The following is an 18,142-nucleotide window of genomic DNA, read 5'->3' on the forward strand; positions in this document are numbered from 1 at the left end:
GGCTCTTTTCACATGAATGATTTAATATATTATTTATCGTATTTCATGTGAATCACATGATTAATGTCCTATGGATACTAGAAAACAACTCAAAATCTAATTTTAAATAGATATAATAATTTTAAATATGATAAAATAACGTGAAAATAATAACAAATATATGTAAAATTTTAATAAAAATTATATATAAATTTAATAAAAGATATGATTTTTATTGTCGATTATACATTAAATCAATTGATATATCATTAAAATTGATATTTTAAAATTATGAGTTTTAGAGAGTTTAAAAATATAATGTCATCTTAAATTATGAAAAAATTAAGTATAAATTAAAAATTAAAAAAAATATAATTTTTATTTAATATATTGATAAAAATTATAAACACAATAATTTTTATCTTTTATATTTATTTGACATAAAATAAATATGATATAAATATACAAATTGTTGTATTTATTTTTAAGAAAGTTTACTAAATTAATTATTCTACTTAGATTAAGTTTTTTTTTATAAAAAAAATTAAAAAAAATTACAAATATTGATATTTAAAGATTAAAATACTCAGATTACGATACTTATGGCTTACATTATATAAAAATCCAATCGTAGATATAATAAAATTATTACTCATTCTATGTATTCTCAAAAAATTATATTTATTTAAAGAAAAACTAATTTTTTAAAATAATTTTTGGTCGATTAAATGTTTTTTTTTAAGATTCACGTTTACCAACTTTTTCTTTATTTCAGATTCAACTCAACTTTATATATATATATATATATTTAAATTAAAATATAATTTTCCACTATTTATTTTTAAAAATTAATAAAAAGTTGGTAGTTACCGCTAATTTAAATTAACTGTTGTCACATGGAAATAACATTTTATAACCTTGCATTTGTTAATTTTGTTATTATTTTTTAAATAAATAAAAAATATTTAAAAAATAAATTATTGGATCTGATCTAAAAGGAGTCGGAAGAAAAAAAGGCAAAAAAAGTCCGCTTTAGAACAAAAATTGGAATATAAAAAAAAAAAAATCCGGAAAGAGCTCATCTTTTATTCTATCATCTGTCTGGCTCTCTCTCTTAGTTAAAACTTATAAAACTTTTCTTCTCTTTTCTTTCTCTCCTCTTTCCTTGGAATTTTGTTCATCCCGTTCGTCTTCGATTTAGCAATCCTCCAAAAAATAATCTAGGGATTGAATTTTGGGTTCAATGATTGAAGCTCTTGGCGATTTTTATTATTAATATTTAGAGAAAAAAGGCGGTGGAAATTTCGGTTACAGAGAATAATTGAGAAAGAGAGAGAGAGGTTGCAAAGATTAATGCGGTCTCTGTTGTTTTGATACGATGGCGTTTTGAGGACTTTCTGCTGCTGCTGCTGCTGCTACTCAGGTATTGTTTAAAGGCTATTCTCTAGTTTGATTTTTTGCTTTCAGTTTAATTTTTCCTCTTTTTTTCTGTTTTTGAATTTTCGGTTTTAATTAGTTTATACGCTGCGTTACTTTTTTATGATTGTTAGTTTTTTTAGGAAATAATTTTCTAAAATAAGAAAAACGGTGCGTTACTTTTTATTTATTTATTTATTATGTTAAGTTATTTGATCGAATTATGGAAAATTGAATTGAAGAAGAAGTTGTAAAGATTTAACTCGGATAGTGAGAGTTTAGCTCTTCTCAGTTGATTGCAAAGTTTGAGCTGAAAATTTCAAAGAGGAAAGGAGGTAATGGATTATAGGTCTGTGGGGTTGTTACGTGTATGGATTGGAAATGTTCTGGTTACTGTTTCTGTTAAATTGAACGGCCTTGATTTGATTTATGTTCTCAGCAATTATGATATCCGTTTTGGCTATTCTTGTGGTTAGAAATGGTGAATTTTATGTGGTATTCGTGTTTGAGACCAGTTTGTCTGGTTTGTGACGGGGGCTTGGATGCCCCCTAAGCTCTAGTGTGGCAACTAGGTTTTAGTACTTGTTGTTTAACAATTGTTTGTTAATGCATTTCAGATTCTTCCCTCCTTGTTTGGTAGCTAATCTTTGCTACCGTGCAGAGGTCCAACTTCAACAATGCCTTCTCTTCAACTGTTGCAGTTAACTGAGCATGGCAGAAATCTTCTGTCGTCGAGAAGGTATTGATGTATTTTATTGGTGATAATCCATTTAAATATTTGTATTGACACTTCTATGTCTTAATTGAGTGAATTTATTTGTTGTACAAATTATAAGAGTTACTGCTTCTTCCAAACTGGTTTATTAATGAGGGCATTGATATTTTAGTGTCTGCTAGGGCAAGTATTACCTTATATCTCTCCTTTCTCCTTACTTTCCTCATAACTACATCTTGATGGATGTGAGTAAGAGAAAAATGTCTCTTAAGGGTTGCTGATTAGCAGTATATATTGAAGGCAAGTGACCCTATGGATAGAAAGGCCTATGCTTTACATATATTAGAAGCTTTAAAAATGCCAGAAGAATAATGCAACACATGGTCCTTTTGTAGGGGTTTGCTTGCATTGTAAGTTTAGTTCATGAAGACCCTTCCATGTTTTTGACTCTCAGTTTTCATTTTGGGAACAATTATTGTATCAAGACATCCATTTCTATCTATTAGAAAAATCTTGAAAGTTGTTCCTTTGATTTTATAAAAAATTTTCAAAATTTCAGAGGGAGAGTAATGTAGAGAAAGAAAATCATAATATTCTTGATTTTATTTCAAGCAAGCAAAGGAGATTGAGACACTCATTGTTCTATGGGGTGATTTATCCATATAGGAACTGGCCTTGGGTAATGCCTTTGTGATCAGGCTAATCAAAACTAACCTTGGGGTTTTCCCCACCCGTGGTTACTCTTCCTCTAAGTGGAGGTGATTTTCTGTGGGCCTGGGATGTAATCCCACATCCTGTTTATCATTGGGGTCTATGTCTCAGTTACCTTAGCCAGAAGAAAGGTTAATGATAATTATCCTGGAAAGTTTTTAAATAGGTTAACTGTTTGGAATAAAGATATTTTTTATAGTTAGAAAACAAAAAAAGACAAGTGGAAAATGTTTAATTTGGGTAGTGTAGGAAACCCCTACTAGTTGGGATGTTCTGGTGTGAAAATGATGTTGGGGAAAATACTATCTTACAATAAGGCACTTGTGATCTAAGCCAGGTCGTGTTATGTCTTACTATAGCTGTACTGATGATAGTATAAAAGATAGGACTTCTTTTTTCTAAAGGTCTTTGATGCTTGAATATAAATTTAATTAACCATCATTCTTCTGAAGCTTTAGTATTTTGTCAATATAATTGCAGTTTTTTATCTGTATGTCACCATCCTATTAAGGTCAATATGTTATGTGGCATGATATTATTCCTCACCCCGCCTGAATGGTGGGGCTCTGTGGATGTCCATGCTATGATACTCTTCTTATGTTACAATGCTCGAGCCACATACTTTTGTCTTCTCTCCTCCCCTGGTGACTGTCTAGTATTTTACTATTTTTTTTTATGTTTCACAGGAAAGCACTACTGCTTGCTTCTGGTATTGTGGTTGCCGGTGGTGCTGCTGCATATGTGCAATCACGGTTTAGTAGTAAAAAGGCTGATTCATATGGTCATTACAATGGGGTCCGAGAAAATAGAGAAATTTCAGATGAGGATCTTAAAAAGAATAATAATGTAAAGGGAACTACACAAAAGAAAGGTGGATTGAAGTCCCTTCAGGTTTTAGCAGCAATTCTTCTATCAGAGATGGGCCAAATAGGTGCAAGAGATCTTTTGGCTTTGGTGGGAATAGTGGTAAGCCTTTCTTTTTGTGTATTTTCAACATACCATGGTTACCGTGCTTGCTTTTTAAGTTTCTTTTTTCCTTTATATTTTATTTGTGTCATAGCAGCCTTTTTCATTGCAATTGCAAGCATTTTTAAGAAAATGGACCATAGAGGAAAGTTGAAGATTATATGAGTTTTAACCCTCCAAAAAATGGGGTATTTAGTGTTTTCTTGATGTTGAATCTTTGGTGTAGTGATGCCACTTGACCTGGTGTTAAGTGGCATATAAGAGAAGGCATTGGGTCAAATCCGTCTTTATGCTAGACAATGACAATTTGTTACCTAAGTACAATACCAAAACATCATCCCTCATTCCCCTTTACGGTATATAATAATAATTTTTAGGATATTTTGATCTAGAATAAAAAAACCATAAATTAAAGTAAGTTAGCAAGGTCTGGTTTTTTGATTTCTTTCTTTAGTTCTTTATTTTAGTTTAACATTTAATTAGCATATTTGGTCATATAAGTAACATGAGAAGGAATTGGTTAAGCCAAGGCACTTTATCTAGCTGCTTTTTTTATGCGTGCATCTGTGGAAACAGATACATACATGCCTATGAATTTAGCTTGCACTTCCCAGGTGACATTCATCAGATATAGCAATTGGGATAAAAACCTTTAAAAAGGTGAATGCAAATTTAATTTCATATGAGACTTTTGTAGCTTGAAGTTTAGGGGTTTTTGGCCTTTTTTAGTAAGGCATCTATTTTCTACCTTTTTGCAGGTGCTGAGAACTGCTTTGAGCAATAGATTAGCAAAAGTTCAGGGATTTCTATTCCATGCTGCTTTTCTTCGGCGTGTACCATCATTTTTCCGGCTAATATCCGAAAACATTTTGTTGTGCTTTATTCTGTCAACCATTCATTCTACTTCAAAGTACATAACTGGTACCCTAAGTCTGAGGTTCAGAAAAATACTGACAAAACTCATCCATGCACATTATTTTGAGGTAGTTTTCTGCTTTTGAAGTTGGAGTAATCTGTATATAGCTAATTTTTTTTTTTTAATTTCTTTCCTATGCTATGCTCATTTTTTAATCTGTTTGGATCAGTTATCTTTCCTATCGTAATTCATTAATCGTACTCTGTTGTTCTTTGTTTCTGCATGATTGAACTATCTTGTTTTGCACATCTTTATGAGTGGCACGTGGAACGCATATTTGTTGTTTTATATTTAGTTGTCTAATGTACTTTATATCTGATTTTTTTTTTTCATCTTCTCTTTTAAAATGTGTGTGATGTCTTTAACCAAAGCATTGTGGAACTAAAGTCTAAATCCTCCTAAATTTAAAAATATGTTAAGTTCAGAATCATATAAAATTTTCTTTCTGGAAAAGATCCTACTCAAGTTGTAACATAGCATACATCTGAAGGGGTAATAGCACTGAGTACATTTTCTTACGAGTGCTAAAAATTCTGAGGATTCTGTTCTAGAATCCAGAGATCTAGTCATTTATTCTTTCCTCCAGGTGCCTTTTCCCAATTCCTTTTTTTTTTTTGCTTTAAACTGCAATGGGACTATCCATATGATATATAGATTGCAAATTCAATCTCCATCTCTGAGGATGATGTTGCTTTACATTAGTTCATTCTCTCATGAAGAAGAACTTATTAGATTTACATGCATTGTAAGTTTTTTTCTTGTTATTACTATGCTTTCTCTATTGTTTCTTGATAAAATATTTAATTTCAGAACATGGCATATTACAAAATATCACATGTTGATGGACGGATTAGGAATCCTGAACAACGGATTGCAAGTGATGTTCCAAGATTCTGTTCGGAGTTGAGTGAGCTTGTACAGGATGATTTGACAGCAGTTACCGATGGTCTGCTTTATACTTGGTGTCTTTGTTCTTATGCTAGCCCAAAATACATTTTCTGGATATTGGTAATTCTTGGTCATATTCATTTGTATTTGTTACCGGCTTACATAGTTTTTAGGCAACTGACTGCTCTGCTAAAGTAGTTATTACCATAATGACTAGTTGTCAAATTCACACATGAAATTGCTTTGCAGGCCTATGTTTTGGGAGCAGGAGCTGCAATAAGAAACTTCTCTCCTGCGTTTGGGAAACTAATGTCCAAAGAACAACAGTTGGAAGGAGAATACAGACAGCTTCATTCAAGGTTAAGGACCCATGCCGAAAGTATAGCATTTTATGGTGGAGAAAATAGAGAAGAATCTCATATTCAGCAGAAGTTTAAGACTCTTATTAGGCACATGAGGGTTGTACTTCATGACCATTGGTGGTTTGGCATGATTCAAGATTTCTTATTGAAGTATCTTGGTGCTACCGTGGCTGTTATTTTGATTATTGAGCCTTTCTTTTCTGGCTATCTTAGACCGGACACTTCAACGCTGGGACGGGCAAAGATGTTAAGCAATTTAAGATATCACACAAGTGTTGTAATTTCACTATTTCAGGCATTGGGAACCCTTTCTATAAGTTCAAGACGGCTAAATCGTCTCAGGTATTTCTTTGTTGATTTCTGGCTTTTGTGAGGTGTTAGAGATATAACTTTTGGAAGAAAAACAACATATGGAGGAACAGTAAGCACTTTCTAAGCAACCTCTGAAATCTTATCAGTTGCATCCCTAAAATTCTTGATGAAATGTTGCTTTTTCAGTAATAATTGTTGATTATTACAAGAAAGAGCTTGAGTGAGACAGGGATAGAGGGACATTAAGCACTTTCTTAGCAACCTCTGAAATCTTACCCTATGCATCCTCAAAATTCATGATGAATATGTTTCACATTCAGTAATGGTTGTTGATTATTACAACTAAAATGTGAGTGTGACACAGATTTCTGGTTCATCTAATACTTAAGTTTTATTCTTATTATTATTTCGTTTTATATCTTACAGTGGTTATGCTGACCGCATTCATGAACTAATGCTCATATCAAGAGAGCTAAGTGCTGATGATAAAAAAGCATCCCTGCAAAAAGCTGGAAGTAGGAATTACTTAACTGAAGCTAATTATGTTGAGTTTTCTGGTGTCAAGGTGTGTGAGATAATATTGAACCATTTATGATTCTTAAATCTTAATATGCCTTTGTCATGTTTATGTTGTAATAGTTGTAATGCTATCCAGGTTGTCACTCCAACTGGGAATGTTTTGGTGAAGGATCTCTCTCTGAGGGTTGATTCAGGATCTAATCTTTTGATTACAGGTTGTTTTTCCTTGAAAAATTGTGATTTACATTTGTACCTTTAATATGCATTTTGTTGCCATCTCCCTGTCTTTTAAACATGCTTCTATTTTGCTTTTCTTTATTCATTTCTATTATTGTCAAGGAGGTGTAATGAGCTTTTATTGGAAATGGGAGTTACCATAAACAAATTTTTGTAGATTTTGTTACATAGTGATGAATCACAGCAAGATTTGGCTGGTTACAATGGGGCTTTTTCTTGGAGTTTTGTTCTTGATATGATATATTTACCAAAGCGTGGCTTAGTTTAAATATCCAACCTGGTAACAGTTCTATTTGAATAACAATCTTACTTTGTAGCATATATTTCTGTACATTTAATTTTGAAGTAGAATATAAATTAGTAACTGCTGAAGAACATTGAATTTGTGATCCTCTGGATATGATTCTTATTCTAATTTTCTTTTTTAGACTCCTTTGCTTTAGCTTTTAAATAAAAGCAAAAAGGTTCACATTTTCTCAGACATCTATGGTTTTCTTTAATTCTATCATACTCTACTAAGACTCCAAAGCCATACTCTTTGTGATGTATTTGAAAGATAGGGAAAACTGAATAAGAGGACTGGAGGCAGGTGTAGAAGGAGAAAGAAAAACATACAATATGTTTAATTCTGGTGGCATGAAAAGAAGCATATTTCCTGTTTTTTGAATTAACATTATCTTTTAGGATGGGAGAGAGGCCTGGATTTATGCTTTAGTGCTGGAGCAAGGATGGGGTGAAGATGGGGAATATACTCCCTCTCTCACCTTCTCAACCCCATATTTGGCAACCTTACTTGCTTCTAACTTTTGACAATTATTGATATCGTTTGATCTGTGCTTTTTCAGTGAATGGTGAAAAATCTTGTTGTTCCTTACATTTATGTGTGTATTTATATTTTTTGCACACCTGCGCATTGTTTATGTATGTATGTATGATTTTTCCCTAATTTAAACTGGCTGTGGTTTTTAGAAATTGTTGATGAGAAAATTTTGAAAAAGGCAATACTTAATCCTGTTTGAAAGGGTTTCAAAGATGTCTTGTGATTTTTAGGCCAATATAATTCTTTTGTTTTTTCTTTGCTGAAGGTCCAAATGGCAGTGGAAAGAGTTCCCTTTTTCGGGTTTTAGGTGGTCTTTGGCCACTGGTATCTGGCCATATTGTGAAGCCTGGGATTGGTTCTGATCTTAATAAGGAAATATTTTATGTGCCACAAAGACCATATACAGCAGTTGGAACCCTTCGCGACCAGCTAATTTATCCTCTTACTGCAGATCAGGAGGTTGAACCTCTTACACATAGTGGAATGGTGGACCTATTGAAAAATGTACAAGTTTCATCTCATAATATTTTTCTTATTTTCTATTTTCTTAAAATTGTATTGATGCTTTCTATTTCTGTTACAGTTTTTTAGGCTACCTTCAAAATAATTCTTAACTTTGTTGTCCTTTCAGGTGGACCTTGACTATCTATTGGATCGTTACCCACCTGAGAAAGAGGTTAATTGGGGTGATGAACTCTCTCTTGGGGAGCAACAGAGATTGGGTATGGCTAGACTGTTCTACCATAAACCTAAATTTGCAATTCTTGATGAGTGCACTAGTGCTGTGACAACTGATATGGAGGAGCGGTTTTGTGCTAAAGTTAGAGCTATGGGAACATCATGCATAACCATATCACATCGTCCAGCACTAGTTGCATTTCATGATGTGGTTTTGTCCTTGGATGGGGAAGGAGGATGGAAAGTTCAAGACAAAAGGTATCAAGCATAAAGTTGTAGGTATTGCATGTATTACCATTTGTTATGGGGTGTTAATTGAACTTCTATAAAAGCTGCAGGGAGGATTCTTCAGTACAAAGTGAAGGTGGGATGGATTTGACTAAACTTTATGAGACAGACCGCCAAACTGATGCAATTGCAGTTCAACGGGCATTCAATGCAGCTAAAGAGGTCTTAAAAACTTCTGAAATTTGGTTTTCTTGTTTGTTTGTTTTGTTTAACTGGATCTATTTTTATCTCACTGCAAAATTTTGAGTGAATTTGTCTAGGACTCCGCATTCTCAAATCCAAAGACTCAATCATATGTATCAGAGGTGATAGCAGCATCGCCCTCTGTGGATCATGATGTGAAGTTACCTATTGTTCCTCAACTCCAGAGGGTTCCAAGTGTACTGCCATTGAGAGTAGCTGCCATGTTTAAAGTATTGGTATGTTTTGGACGAGCTGTCTTTATTCTTTTAAATTAACTTCATGAACTTAAAGGATGATTTGCCCATTATGGTGCCCAAAGTAGGTGTCACTAGTTGACTTTGTGAAGTTCTAAATTTTTATGGGACTTGAATGATGAGTTTCCAAAAAACTATCGCTTGTCTTATTTTTCTAGGTCTTTAAGTAGGAGATTTATATAGTTGTTATGACTTTGTTCATGCCTCCTCATGTTGATTTCTAGCTTATTCCTAAAGTGATTTTTCATTAGTGTTTCAGATCCTAGAAATAATTCTATAGATGTAGTAGATTTGATTAAATTGCTTTTAGCATAGAATTTAAATCCTACTGATTTTATAACATTTTTTGAGCATACAGGGCATTAATTTATGTGATATTTTACTTATGTTCAATGTTTGAATTTGAGGAAACCTTGTGCAAAGTCCTTAATGTAAGTAATGAGTAAATGGTGTTCTCATCCACTAACACAAGTTTTTATTTTTTTTAACTACAACCTTAAATTCTTTTATTTCAGGTGCCTACCATATTTGACAAACAAGGGGCTCAACTACTTGCAGTTGCTTTTCTTGTTGTCTCAAGAACATGGGTATCAGATCGGATTGCATCATTGAATGGTATTAGAAATATATTCTCTTACTTATCCATTTTAAAATCTGAGAGATTATTTTATTGTTATTTAAATGCATCAATTCTCAGGAACGACTGTGAAGTATGTTTTGGAGCAGGATAAGTTAGCCTTTATCAGATTAATTGGTATAAGTGTTCTTCAAAGTGGTGCATCATCTTTCATTGCACCTTCCTTGAGGTAATTTTTTCTATTCAGCGTGTATTGACCTCTATATGAAATACTTAAACAAAAAGAGGGAGATAGCAATAAAGCAAGATCTATCAGTGAAACTGTCTAGAGAGTCAGTGCCAATATGATACTGTGTTATTTCACTTATTAATTTTTGTGATATTCTACTTATCTGCAATATAGGCATATATATATATGTATATATGTTATTTCTTCCTAATTACACTAGGGTATATTGTGTTATTATCATTGATATAGTGCTAGGGGAGTTTACTCCAAAACCCCCAATAGAGAAATTGATATCATACTGGTATCTGTTATTGGTTTAGCATGAATGTGTACCCCAAACTCTTGGGTCTACATGTTCTTGAAGTCTGAAGAAAGTTTTCTTGTTTTGTCAGAAGGTACTGAAATTGCTTTCTCTGAAATATTATCTTACTGTGCTTCCCAAATAAATGTGTTAATGAATCCCTTGCTAAGTTCTGACTTCTGAGATTTTCCTGGAGAGGAGAGATTACAGCATTAAGCAAAAGAGTTATAGCATTCATATTAGTGTGTTTTTTCTCCTTTACTGTAAAAAGAATGTTTTTTAAGACTATTCATTTTGTTGTTCAATATTTTTTTTGTTGCCGTATGCACAGATTGGGTAGCTTATTTATATGCAGAGGGCTGTTTCTCTAACTTGTTGGTTTGTATTTGCCTGTAATTTGTGACTGTTAAATAATAAACGCTTTTTATGATAAACAATGTCATTGTTTGTTAACCTGTTATATTTCCATTACTTCATGTCATGCTGGTAAACTTCTGAGTGGATCTCTGGATCATATGAAGATGATGAATGTCAGTCAGGCATTTACAATTTCATGGATAATCTCCAGCAATATTTCTACTAAGAGTTTTCTTTTTTTTAAATTATTTTGTTGTTTTTAGTGCTTCAAAAGACTTTGATTATACTTGATTCTTGGTGGTATGAATTTTACCTTAGAAGTTTTATACTCATCCCAAGCTTTATTTCACATCTAGTTTCATGTCTTCTCAGTGAAAAATATTTTTTTAGACACCAATTTCTTGGTTTACAGGCACTTGACAGCTAGGCTGGCCCTTGGATGGAGGATTAGATTGACTCAACATTTGCTAAAGAACTACTTAAGAAATAATGCATTTTACCAGGTAGTTTGATCAGCTTAGAAACAATGATGCCTGAATACTAGCAGGCATTGCACAGTGTTTATAATTGTCACCACTATTACCTAGAATTCAGCAATGGTAAATTCATATCAAATATATCCCCTTGTAGGTCTTTCGCATGTCAAGCAAAAATATTGATGCAGATCAAAGAATAACTCATGATCTTGAAAAGTTAACAACTGATTTATCAGGGCTGATTACTGGAATGGTAAAGCCATCTGTTGACATTTTGTGGTGAGTACATTTTCTTGTTTTATTATGGTAGCACTATTTTTTTTCTGTCTAAGCTTGGTTCTAGGCTTTGAAAGTATATGTTCCTTTCCTCCCTCCATTATCTATCTTTCTAAGAAAAATTCTTAATATTGCTGCAATTTTTAAGGTTCACCTGGAGAATGAAGCTGTTAACAGGAAGAAGGGGCGTTGCCATTTTGTATGCATATATGTTACTTGGTCTGGGTTTTCTAAGGACTGTTACTCCTGATTTTGGTGATTTGACAAGTCGAGAACAACAACTTGAGGGAACCTTTAGGTAATTCAATCTTGGTTTGGAATCCATGCTACTAATACTAAGAATGCTAGATGTACGTACATGTGGAAATACTTGCATGAACATGTATATGCCAAAATGCCTATATAAACTGGTGTTTAAGATCCAGACTGGTTTGGTAGTTTGAACAGGGAAGCTCAGGAACTGAGCTGGGTAGTCACTACTCCAAAGTAAAACCAGAAGGACCATAAAATCTGGTGGCTTCGAGAAAGTGTCTGGAACTTGAAAATATTTATTTTTACGCTTTTTTGTAAATATTTCTGCCGTGCAATCAAGTTTTAGAACATCTAATGATCCATAGAGTTGCCTCTCTCTGGAAAAGGGAGGGGAAAAAGGGAAAAGAAGAAAAGGCTTAAAAAGATTATGTTTGACAGAAATGAAAGAAAAACCTCTCTGCTACGGTCTCCTTAAGATTTGGCTTCTACCATGTTGATACATTTCTCCCTCCTTCATTATGCACTCCTACATTAGTAGCTTTCTCCTCTGAGTTCTTGTTTTGCTAGGCAAAGCCATCCATTACCATATCATTTAACTCCCTTTCATGTTTCTTGTTTGTCTGTTCTGGTTTTTCTGTCCATGTATAGTAACAGCTAAAATGCCAAATTAAACAGATAAGTCGAAATAATACCTATGGGAGGACACATTCACCAGTTAAAATAAGTGATAGTTTCTTTCTTTGTTTGCCAACCAATCCAGGGCGTGACATCCCCTTTCTCCTGTTCTTTATCCCTCTCTGCCTTCTATGTTTGTTAACTGAATATCTGGGTAAATGTGTGACACTCTTGTTTGTCTTTTGGACCTATGTTTGGCCTTATATATTTCATTGGCCTAGATGATAGTCGTTTTGGCTTTCTTTGAAGTTAGATTAGAATCATTAGATTGTGAATATATGAGGCAAGAATGGCTAGATGAAAAAACTGCAAAGATTAGTATTTGTTTTGAGCAAAGTTGCCTACATGATGCTACGGATTAATCAGAACAGTCAAAATATCTAATTTGAGAAGAATGCTTTGTTTCTGTATCATTTTTTTATATTTATATTTTAATATTTTAATTAATTATTTTTAGGTTTATTATGTGATGTTGTCATGTCTTAACAATGAGTTTTGCTTTGGTTAAGAATTTCAACTTTAGGTCTTCTCATACTCTTACAGTTATAAAAAACATGTTCTCACGGAGGTGCATATGTTTAATTCTATGAATATCTGGATTTTTCTACTTATATCATTCTAATAATAATACTATAATTTAATTAGGTTCATGCATGAAAGACTGCGCACTCATGCTGAATCTATTGCTTTCTTTGGAGGCGGTGCTCGAGAAAAAGCTGTAAGATACTTGAATTCATTGTGTCTAATGCATTGAATGCCAACTGTTGTTTCTATCATTGTTGATGCTGATGTAGAAATTTCCTTGTAACTGAAATCAGGAGTATATTTAATCTCTCTATAGGTTAGCAACTGGAGGTTTGAATATACCTTACGTTTATGTAACTCAAATATATTTTACATTTTACATGCATGGGCTAAAACCCAACAAAATAAACTCTTTTTTGTAATGTTCCTTCAACTGCTGGTTTCATACTGGCTTGAATTTTGTGTCAAAAATTGTTTAAAATGTCAAGCCTTGATAAGAAGATATCTACATGTTGCAGGTTCCATTTGTAATTAAAATAAGTTTGGTATAAATATTTTCTAGCTTATTGTTTCAAAGGCAGACGTTATTCGATTGTTGTGCTCCCTGTCTTGTTATTATATTATATAAAGGAATGTTTTACTGTGAAATGACAGGACTTAAGGTTTTTGCTCCTTGTCTAGAGAGGACATGACCACATAATTTGTTTTTAAGCATGGGCTTCGTCTTTAGCAATTTTGCATGGATCATAGCCCACAATTTTTTCCCCTTTTGTTTGGTTTGGTACCGAGCATGCATTATGCAACATTAGCAGACTCCTTTCTCCCCATAATTTTGATTCCCTGTCTCTAATTCTATGTTTCTTATATTCAACAGATGGTTGAGTCAAGATTTAGGGAGCTTCTTGATCACTCTTTGCTACTTTTGAAGAAGAAATGGCTGTTTGGTATACTTGATGATTTTGTCACAAAACAGCTTCCCCACAATGTTACTTGGGGTTTGAGCTTATTATATGCCTTGGAACACAGGGGGGACCGAGCCTTAGTTTCTACTCAAGGTGAGATATCTGACTTGATTTTATAGTACTTTCTGGTTTCTCTGTCCTCTCTCTCTCTCTGAAAGTACTTGACTATTTTTTAGGTGAGCTTGCACATGCACTGCGGTTCCTGGCATCTGTTGTGTCTCAAAGCTTTTTAGCCTTTGGTGACATCCTGGAATTGCATAGAAAGTTCCTGGAGCTATCTGGAAGCATCAACCGAATTTTTGAGCTTGAAGAGCTTCTTGATGCTGCTCAGTCTGGTATTTCTAATTTACTCTCACTTGATGGAGGTTTATATCTTATATTGCTTTTTAATGTTCATTTTCCTTATTTTTGTTGAAACAATGATTTCAAAAAGTTTAGTCAGATTCTCATAGTTGCTAGCATTTCTTTTGAGAGCTTTATTTTTTAATCAGCTATTCTTGAGTATGAAAAAGTTTTAGAGAATTCGAATATCACATGTTGGGAGAATCAGGTTTTCTGTTGGTAATCATAAATTATAATAATATAAATGCATAGAAGTTAGTGTGCTTGTTTGATAAGGTACCAATGGACTAATGAATTTCTTATCTGAGTTGATTTAACTTAAACTGAAGTAGGTTAATGTAACAGTTAGGTGTGTTTGCATGTAATCTGCTTACAATGTGACAATGCATACATTGTTCCTTACTTCAGGACATTTCAACAAAAATCAGAATACAGAGATTTGTTGGGCCTTTCCAAAACATGGGATTTGAAATGTAGTTGTGTTTCAATTTGATGTACATTTGCTCATAGTATGCATCACGTGAGAAAGTCCTTCCTTGTGATAGCTTCTATATGAAGCTGACCTTTTTTGGCCATCATAAATATTTTTGTTGATCAGCCACTGCTGCATTCCGTGTGATATATCGCTTCTGGATGAAGCTGATCAGTTTTGGCCATTATAAATATTTTTGTTGAACAGCCACTACTGCATGTCAATTTGATTAGGATCAACTTTTCTTTCTTTTGCCTTTCAATTTTTAACTCAGTTGCGTAAATGTTGCACACTTAATCTAACAAGATTTTCATCTAACCAGGGGATTTGAGTACTGATAACTTGTCACGGTCTCAGAGGACTGGTCTCTATGCCAAAGATGTTATTTCTTTTGCCGAGGTGGATATAATTACTCCAGCACAGAAGCTGTTGGCTACGCAGTTGACATTTGATGTAGTACCAGGAAAAAGCCTGCTTGTTACTGGTTAGTATAGGAATTTTTATTTTTCACCTTGATGGTAGATTCACATCTGACATGCCTTTAATCTCTTAAGGACCAAATGGGAGCGGAAAAAGTTCTGTTTTCAGAGTACTTCGAGGTCTTTGGCCCATTGTGAGTGGAAGGCTTTATAAACCATCCCACCATTTTGATGAAGAGGCTGTATTGGACTGTGGCATCTTCTATGTTCCTCAGCGGCCATATACATGCTTGGGAACTTTAAGGGATCAAATCATATATCCTCTCTCTCGTGAGGAAGCAGAGCTGAGAGAATTAAAGTTGTACGGAAAAGGTAACCTACTTGCATAAGTTGCATTGCTTTCCTTATCTTTTAAGTTTCTATTTGATATCCACTATTTATTTATGATTGAATGGTTATTCTAAGAACATAACCATGAAAAAGCACATTGCTTGTGTTGCCATACTTTCAGACATTTCTGTTGGATGAGTTAATTTGACTATTTTTCTGGACTTAATTTATATGGTACAAGAATAGATGCCATTTACATGTGTAGATGTCTTTAAAGATTAGTTACAACAAGAAGCTGAGCCTTCTCCCTCAATGTAAAGTCGACTTTAAGAATCATGTTCATATTGTGCTATTGTGCTCTGTTCAGGATCATATTCTCACTAAGCTCAATAAAGATTGGGGTCCTTTTTTTATAATTTTCATCCATTTCCTCTTTGGTCTTCCTCTCTCCTCAAAACATAGTTGTTAACCAAAACTAGATTCAGTTTTCATGTTCCAAAAAAGAATAAAATTATCTGGAAATTGGGCAATTGGTATTTGCATTTTTTCTCTTGGGATGAGTTTTCAAGGGACATGGACTAAAATTAATGTTGAAAATGCTCAAATTTCCATCTAGGGGTTTCACATGAGAATGTATCTGTTCTCTCTCACTATCATTAAGAATGACATAATAGTTTAAAAAGCATGGTAGAATGACAAATCATTTCTTATGTGTAATGATGTCAAAGTTTCTTTTTAATTTCTTCAATGAATTCTTCAAAAACAATGTATTGAAATTGTCTATGTTTTTGGGAATTGTAAACATGCAAAATTTCAGGTAAAAAAGCTGCAGACACCACAACCATTCTTGATGCACGTTTGAAAACTATTCTTGAAAATGTTCGATTGAATTATCTTTTAGAAAGGGAGGAAGGTGGTTGGGATGCTAATCTCAATTGGGAAGACATCCTCTCACTTGGAGAACAGCAGAGATTAGGCATGGTGAGTTGAGCTAAATTGTTACACCTTCAAGCCATGTTTGGACAACAATATTTTACTCTTTATCGCCGACAGTTCTATTGTTTGATTTCAAAATTTCTTTTTTACCAGGCACGGTTATTCTTCCACAAGCCTAAATTTGGTATCCTTGACGAGTGCACAAAGTATGTTACTAATCCCTATGTATTTTGTTAAAAAGAAAAAAAATCTAGCTAGTTGTCAAATTAACCTGGGTATTCTTTCAATGGCAGTGCCACGAGTGTCGATGTTGAAGAACAACTTTATAGACTGGCAAAAGATTTGGGTATTACTGTTATTACCTCATCACAGGCAAGTAGTTTCACCGGATAGTGAATTAATGACCAACAAGATTATTTGTCCGAACAATTTTAGTTCTGTGAATAGTAAAATATTCAGGATGCTTATCATGATTATCTCATCATCTGATGCACCACTTCCTAATGCAAACTTTGGAACAAAGTTGGCATTAACTGTTGCACTATCCAATTCTCATTTTTCCCTCGATTTAACTATTTCTTCTGCTGTTATGTTTTCTCAGCGGCCTGCCTTGATACCATTCCATGCTTTGGAGTTGCGACTTGTTGATGGTGAGGGTAAATGGGAGCTTCGTTCAATCAAGCAATGAGTTTGGTGCGACGGCAAGCTTCCAGTCTCTGCTCTGTACGCTGGTAAATATATATATATATATATATATATATTTATATATGTCCAAGAACTGGGGGCAACTCGAACCTGACTTCGCCTTTCCATGGAATCAGTTTAACATAATTATACACTCGGGTAAATTCATCATGTTCAGAACAATGAGTAAGGCAAAGGTGATGCCAGGTGCCACTGATATTTTAATCGCCCTTCCAAAAGAAATTCATTATTTTTTATTGTATACCACAGGCTGTGGTATTTGCTCAATACATGAGCTGGAGTCAAAAGGAAAGCAAATCAGATCAGACAATTGCAAATATTGGTAGTTAGGAATCATTAAACGATAACAGTCAAAAAATATATTGTAATCTGTGTAGACATTAAGAAAAATTTCATGTACAGGTTTTTAACCCCCCCCCCCCCCCCCCCAGTTTTTACCCTTTTTTACAGGTTAAAGCCCGTGGCCCCTAAGAATTGATGCGTAATGATTCTTGCCTAATGAATAAAATCGAAGGGAATAGAATATTACATATTTAATCTCATAATATTATTGATAAAATAAGATGATAATTATTATATTTTATGTTTGATCTATATTTAAAGAGTAGGATATGGATTGCAAGAAAAATTAATATTCTTTTAGTATAAGATTATGTAATTTTTTTTTGAGTAAAGGGGATTATTTTTAATTTATAGGATAAAATTTACATATTTAATTATATTTATAAAAATTATATTAATAATTTAAATTGTATAAATTTTAAAAAAAATAATTTGAATAAATAAATAAATTATTTTATCTTTATTTTTACATATATTAAATATAAAATAAAATGATATTATTTAATTTAATTTATAATATTATTTTATTTTATTTTATTATAATTTTATGTATCAAATATGATTTAAATATGGTTTAAGTACTTATATAAAGGTATACGGTTTTGTCCAAATTACTATATCCATGCATGAAACATTTCCTTCTCTTTGTTTTAGAGAGATGAGCCACACAATGCTTCAATGGTAAATCCAAAGACTCCTTTTAAAACATTAATTACCAAAAT

At 33.2% G+C, this 18,142-nt stretch overlaps 1 protein-coding gene across 3 annotated transcripts; it reads left to right on the forward strand.

The window, feature by feature from the left end:
• Window positions 1–1,048: 1,048 nt before the first annotated feature.
• LOC111291844 (ABC transporter D family member 1-like) lies at window positions 1,049–17,319 on the forward strand. 3 transcript variants are annotated; one of them, XM_022883929.2, is made up of 26 exons: window positions 1,049–1,402; window positions 2,013–2,134; window positions 3,508–3,787; window positions 4,546–4,770; window positions 5,514–5,711; window positions 5,841–6,295; window positions 6,692–6,830; window positions 6,921–6,999; window positions 8,107–8,345; window positions 8,473–8,777; window positions 8,852–8,969; window positions 9,068–9,226; window positions 9,760–9,859; window positions 9,942–10,050; window positions 11,121–11,211; window positions 11,339–11,463; window positions 11,609–11,758; window positions 13,033–13,105; window positions 13,787–13,967; window positions 14,051–14,209; window positions 15,011–15,172; window positions 15,243–15,479; window positions 16,255–16,418; window positions 16,527–16,579; window positions 16,667–16,745; window positions 16,975–17,319. In XM_022883929.2, exons 2-26 carry the CDS (start codon window positions 2,073–2,075, stop codon window positions 17,059–17,061), a joined length of 4,029 nt encoding a protein of 1,342 aa, XP_022739664.2. In that variant the 5' UTR covers window positions 1,049–1,402; window positions 2,013–2,072; the 3' UTR covers window positions 17,062–17,319. The 3 variants fall into 3 exon arrangements, with proteins under 3 accessions (XP_022739664.2, XP_022739665.2, XP_022739666.2); XM_022883930.2 differs by having other exon boundaries at window positions 8,858–8,969; XM_022883931.2 differs by lacking the exon at window positions 4,546–4,770 and having other exon boundaries at window positions 1,060–1,402.
• Window positions 17,320–18,142: the final 823 nt, after the last annotated feature.

Source organism: Durio zibethinus, chromosome 10 (genome assembly GCF_047325235.1).
Source record: "Durio zibethinus cultivar Kanyao isolate XHJ-2024 chromosome 10, ASM4732523v1, whole genome shotgun sequence".
In the NCBI taxonomy this organism is placed as follows: Eukaryota; Viridiplantae; Streptophyta; class Magnoliopsida; order Malvales; family Malvaceae; genus Durio; species Durio zibethinus.

Excerpts from the sequence above, each read along its gene's own strand:
- LOC111291844 (XM_022883929.2), top strand. The coding sequence starts at position 2,073 with ATGCCTTCTCTTCAACTGTTGCAGTTAACTGAGCATGGCAGAAATCTT. Across the intron at positions 9,227-9,759 it reads CTGCCATGTTTAAAGTATTG|GTGCCTACCATATTTGACAA; the intron begins GTATGTTTTGGA and ends CTTTTATTTCAG. Across the intron at positions 9,860-9,941 it reads TCGGATTGCATCATTGAATG|GAACGACTGTGAAGTATGTT; the intron begins GTATTAGAAATA and ends ATCAATTCTCAG.